The following is a 6,165-nucleotide window of genomic DNA, read 5'->3' as shown; positions in this document are numbered from 1 at the left end:
GTCCCAATGAGGTGATCAACGTGTGTCTGGAACTGAACTGAATCACAACGAGCTTGTGTCTGGAACTGAACTAAACTTCACCGAGCTCGTGTTTGGAACTGAACCTCCTCCACTCGGTCGGGCTGGTAGGAGGCTCCTTTGGCAGCCAACTGACTCTTCCCCTCCCCTCGCAACACTACATTCATTCAATCATATTCACGCACTGCCCAGTATCAACTAAGCACATCCTCTCACGCCCCAACACTCCCGAATCCCTTTGACAGTCAAATTCTGGGTCTGAACTGTGTGCCACTGGGTCTCATACATGTGCTGAATTTTACCCTGTCTTGTATTCAGGGATTTGTTTTAAAATATATATATAATTAAAGGTTGTATTATTTCAGCTATTTTGCCATAAAATAACTTGGTGCCATTCACCCTGGGGTCCGTTTCAGTTTTTTCCCTCCGCTCCTAGAGTCGAATCCCTCTTCTGATACTAGCCAGAATTTTGTGTCTTCATCCCAGCACTAATATTGTGCTGGAGTGTAGCATCACATAGGTTACATATAGCTAGAGAAATATAAAGCTACAACCTAGATCCACCTCTACTAGAGTGTAATAACTACAGTATAGCTCTACCTCTAGCTAGACAATTAGAGCTACAACCTAGATCCACCTCTACTAGAGTGTAATAACTACAGTATAGCTCTACCTCTAGCTAACAATTATAGCTACAACCTAGATCCACCTCTACTAGAGTGTAATAACTACAGTATAGCCCTACCTCTGGCTAGAGAATTATAGCTACAACCGAGAGCCACCTCTACTAGACTGTAATAACTACAGTATAGCTCTACTTCTAGCTCGAGAATTATAGCTACAACCTAGATCCACCTCTACTAGAGTGTAATAACTGCAGTATAGCTCTACCTCTAGCTAGAGAATTATAGCTACAACCTAGATCCACCTCTACTAGAGTGTAATAACTACAGTATAGCTCTCCCTCTAGCTAGACAATTATAGCTACAACCTATATCCACCTCAACTAGAGTGTAATAACTACAGTATAGCTCTACATCTGGCTAGAGAATTATAGCTAACATAGCTACCACTTCACTCCGCCCAGATATGGTGTTAACATCGGAGTCCACCAAGCAAGTGGTCCTGCTGGAACTGACTGTCCCCTGGGAGGACCGGATTGATGAGGCCAATGAGCGCAAGAGGGCCAAATACTCTGAGCTCACCACAGAGTGCCGGAGCAATGGCTGGAGAGCCTGCTGCGAGCCAGTCGAAATTGGGTGCAGAGGATTCGCAGGACATTCACTCCAGAAAGTGCTCAAACTCCTTGGAGTTAGAGGACTGCAGTTGAGGAGAGCCACCAAGAACATCCTCGAGGCCGCAGAAAAGGCCTCGCGGTGGCTGTGGATCCGTAGGGGGGATCCGTGGTGCGCTACTTGGACACAAGCCGGGGATTGATCACCCGCGGCTGGGTCGCCCGGGCAAGGGTGTATGATTATTAAAGACCCGAAACACCCTGTGACCCCGGGTTAATCACTGATGACGTGTCCAAGTATCACTGTAAGGTGTATTCAAGTTCTATCACATCTGGCACAGCCATTGACCTCCAGGAAAGTCTGGATGACGTCCATGAATAGAGTGGTGACGGCTGGAGAGACAGCGGACAGCCCGGAGAGACGGCAACTGGGGTAGGAAGGGTTAGCCACCCGACCTGCAGCTCCCGTGAGGGAGCACCCATAAACTTGCTACGAAGAACCCTACAGAAAAATACCCCCAGGGATGCCCGAGAGGGGGGGAGGATGAGCATCCCAATCGGACGGATTTACTGGCAATGACCCAAGCAAATGGACAACGGATTACGAGCGCAGTCTGCACATGCGGCAAGGTCTGCAAAGACCTGAGAGGTCTGAAGATCCACCAGACTAAGATGGCCTGCCTCAGGAGGGATCAAGTGAAGCAACGCACAGGAACGGCAGCTGGCGCAACAGTCCCTGTTGCGGTGACTGCAGTACCTGGTCAGACGGAGGAGGAGCCGGGTCCGGAGTCCCCCCACAGTACTCAGAACCTCCAAGCAACACAAGTCCCCCCTCCAAGCAGGAAATCGGAACATCGTCGGGTGAAGTGGCCTGCCGCCAACAGCAAGGAGTGGTCCAAGCTGGATGAGGATGTAGACAAGACCTTGGAAGCCATCTCGAGGGGCAATGCTGACCAGAAACTCCAAACCATGTGCTCCCTTATAATGAGTATGGGAGCTGAGCGTTTTGGAGTGGAACAAAAGCAAGGAGCAAGCAACCCAGCAAAGCTCAACCGGCGGGAAGTCAAGATAAGTCAGCTGAGACAAGAGCTGAAATCCTTGAGACACCAGTTCAAGGCAGCCAAAGAAGAGGAGAGACTTGCTCTATCGGAACTCACTAACATCATAAGGAAGAAGCTCATCACGTTGAGGAGGGCCGAGTGGCACCGAAGGAAGGGCAAAGAAAGGGCTCGGAAGCGAAGCGCCTTTATTGGCAACCCCTTTGCTTTCACCAAGAGGCTACTGGGCCAGAAGCGAAGTGGCCACCTGGCTTGCCCTGTAGAAGAGATCAACCACCATCTCAACACCACCTTCAGTGACACTTCAAGAGATCAAGAGCTTGGCCCTTGCAAGGCACTGGTGACACCTCCAGAACCAGTGTCCGAATTCAACAGTGCTGAGCCCACCCTGGCAGCGGTAAAAGTAGCTGTCAAAGCAGCAAGATCTAGTTCGGTACCCGGCCCCAGTGGCGTACCCTACAGGGTCTATAAGCAGTGTCCATGGATTCTCAATCGCCTGTGGAAGATCTTAAAGGTGGTCTCGCGGAGAGGGAAAGTTGCCGCCCAGTGGAGGCACGCCGAAGGCATCTGGATCCCGAAGGAAGAGAACTCTAGCAACATTGAGCAGTTTCGCATAATTTCATTGCTCAGCGTTGAAAGCAAGATTTTCTTTAAGATTGTGTCTCAACGACTAACAGAGTTCCTCCTGAAGAATGCCTACATAGACACCTCTGTCCAAAAGGGGGGAGTTCCGGGAGTGCCTGGGTGCTTGGAGCATACAGGAGTGGTGACGCAGCTGATCCGGGAGGCAAGGGAAAGCAAAGGAGACTTGGCAACCCTCTGGCTTGACTTAACCAATGCCTACGGCTCTATCCCACACAAGCTTGTTGAAACAGCACTGACGAGACATCACGTTCCTGAGAAGATCTGCAACCTCATCATGGACTATTACAACGACTTCAGTGCAAGAGTCTCCTCAGGCCAAGTAACATCTGCCTGGCACCGCCTGGAGAAGGGCATAATCACCGGCTGTACCATCTCGGTGTCACTCTTCTCCTTGGCCATGAACATGATTGTTAAGTCGGCGGAGGTAGAATGCAGAGGGCCCAAGTCAAGATCTGGGACCCGGCAGCTGCCCATAAGAGCCTTTATGGACGACTTAACAGTGATGACTACATCTGTGCCTGGGTGCAGGTGGCTCCTTCAGAGGCTTGAGCAGCTTATCTCATGGGCGAAGATGAGCTTCAAGCCAGCAAAGTCAAGGTCTCTGGTCCTGAAAAAAGGTAAAGTGGCCGATCAGTTCCGCTTTACATTGGGAGGGACCAAGATTCCAACAGTGACCAAAAAACCTGTCAAGAGCCTGGGTAAAATCTTTGACAGCTCCCTGAAGGATGCAGCAGCAGTTCAGCAGACCAAGAGCGACCTGTCTTCTTGGCTCACAGCCATCGACAAATCCGGTCTCCCAGGAAAGTTCAAGGCCTGGCTGTACCAGCACGGAGTCCTGCCTAGAATACTCTGGCCCCTGTTAGTCTACGAGGTACCCATGACAACGGTAGAGGCACTAGAGAAGACCATCAGCCAATTTCTCAGGAGATGGCTGGGGCTCCCTCGGTCCTTAAGCAGCATCGCCCTGAATGGCCATTCCACCAAGCTGCACCTCCCGTTCAGTGGACTAACAGAGGAGTTCAAAGTCACCCGCTCCAGAGAGGTGATGATGTACAGAGACTCAGCAGATGTCAAGGAGACCTCGGCGGGAATTCTTGTCAAGACCGGGAGGAAGTGGCAGGCTCAAGAAGCCGTTAGCAGAGCGGAGGCAAGGCTGAGGCATAAAACCTTGGTTGGAACCGTGGCAATGGGGAGGGCAGGCCTTGGTAGCTTTCCCAAGCCACGCTACGACCACGCTCATGGAAAGGAGAAGCGCCAACTGGTCCAAGAGGAGATACGTGCTGAGGTGGAGGAAGAACGCTGCAGCAAGATGGTCAGCATGTCCAAGCAAGGGGCGTGGACAAGGTGGGAGCATGCAGAACCCCGCAAACTCACCTGGGCAGAGCTCTGGAGAGCTGAACCACTGCGCACAAAGTTCCTCATCCAATCAGTCTACGATGTCCTCCCAAGCCCGGCCAACCTGCACACCTGGGGCCTGGCAGATACGCCTGAGTGCAAGTTGTGCCAGAGGAGGGGCACCATGGATCACATTCTGAGCTGCTGCTCAAAGGCGTTAGGAGAGGGGCGGTATCGCTGGCGCCACGACCAAGTTCTTAAATCCTTGGCGGATTCCATCTGCACAGCGATACAGAACAGCAAGACCCAGGTCGCCCCGAAGCAGTCAATCACTTTCGTTAAAGCGGGGCAGAAGGCAAAACACCAGCCCAACTCCTCAGGAGGACTCCTCGCTACCGCCCGTGACTGGCAGCTCCAAGTTGACCTGGGAAGGCAACTCAAGTTCCCAGCTAACATAGCTACCACTTCACTCCGCCCAGATATGGTGTTAACATCGGAGTCCACCAAGCAAGTGGTCCTGCTGGAACTGACTGTCCCCTGGGAGGACCGGATTGATGAGGCCAATGAGCGCAAGAGGGCCAAATACTCTGAGCTCACCACAGAGTGCCGGAGCAATGGCTGGAGAGCCCGCTGCGAGCCAGTCGAAATCGGGTGCAGAGGATTCGCAGGACATTCACTCCAGAAAGTGCTCAAACTCCTTGGAGTTAGAGGACTGCAGTTGAGGACAGCCACCAAGAACATCCTCGAGGCCGCAGAAAAGGCCTCGCGGTGGCTGTGGATCCGTAGGGGGGATCCGTGGTGCGCTACTTGGACACAAGCCGGGGATTGATCACCCCCGTGCAGGCCCCCAGGCGAGGGTGTATGATTATTAAAGACCCGAAACACCCTGTGACCCCGGGTTAATCACTGATGACGTGTCCAAGTATCACCGTAAGGTGTATTCAAGTTCTAGCTACAACCTAGATCCACCTCTACTAGAGTGTAATAACTACAGTATTGCTCTACCTCGAGCTAGAGAACTAAAGCTACAACCTACATCCACCTCTACTAGAGTGTACAGTATAGCTCTACCTCTAGCTAGAGAAATATAAAGCTACAACCTAGATCCACCTCTACTAGAGTGTAATAACTACAGTATAGCTCTACCTCTAGCTAACAATTATAGCTACAACCTAGATCCACCTCTACTAGAGTGTAATAACTACAGTATAGCCCTACCTCTGGCTAGAGAATTATAGCTACAACCGAGAGCCACCTCTACTAGACTGTAATAACTACAGTATAGCTCTACTTCTAGCTCGAGAATTATAGCGACAACCGAGAGCCACCTCTACTAGACTGTAATAACTACAGTATAGCTCTACTTGTAGCTCGAGAATTATAGCTACAACCTAGATCCACCTCTACTAGAGTGTAATAACTACAGTATTGCTCTACCTCTAGCTAGAGAACTAAAGCTACAACCTACATCCACCTATACTAGAGTGTACAGTATTGCTCTACCTCTAGCTAGAGAATTATAGCTACGACCTAGATCCAAGTCTACTAGAGTGTACAGTATAGCTCTACCTCTATCTAGAGAATTATAGCTACAACCTAGATCCACCTCTACTAGAGTGTATAGTATAGCTCTACGTCTAGCTACAGAACTATAGCTACAACCTAGATCCACCTCTACTAGAGTGTAATAACTACAGTATAGCTCTACCTCTAGCTAACAATTATTGCTACAACCTAGATCCACCGCTACTAGAGTGTAATAACTACAGTATAGCTCTACCTCTGGCTAGAGAATTATAGCTACAACCGAGAGCCACCTCTACTAGACTGTAATAACTACAGTATAGCTCTACTTGTAGCTCGAGAACTAAAGCT

The 6,165-nt window shown here is 50.4% G+C and overlaps 1 protein-coding gene across 1 annotated transcript; it reads left to right on the top strand.

Moving 5' to 3' along the window:
* The first annotated feature begins 1,879 nt into the window (after positions 1-1,879).
* On the top strand, positions 1,880-5,119 carry LOC147244332 (uncharacterized). The gene has a single exon (XM_086186580.1). It carries the CDS (start codon positions 1,925-1,927, stop codon positions 5,117-5,119), a length of 3,195 nt encoding a protein of 1,064 aa, XP_086042706.1. The 5' UTR covers positions 1,880-1,924.
* The last annotated feature ends 1,046 nt before the right edge of the window (positions 5,120-6,165 follow it).

Source organism: Aulostomus chinensis, chromosome 19 (genome assembly GCF_037954235.1).
Source record: "Aulostomus chinensis isolate RoL2024-O1b breed Wild chromosome 19, RoL_Achi_v1.0, whole genome shotgun sequence".
Taxonomy (NCBI): domain Eukaryota; kingdom Metazoa; phylum Chordata; class Actinopteri; order Syngnathiformes; family Aulostomidae; genus Aulostomus; species Aulostomus chinensis.
This window is presented reverse-complemented; position numbering and strand designations above follow the sequence as displayed.

Bases quoted from the DNA above. Each gene is read 5' to 3' on its own strand.
- LOC147244332 (XM_086186580.1), top strand. From the start codon at position 1,925: ATGGCCTGCCTCAGGAGGGATCAAGTGAAGCAACGCACAGGAACGGCA.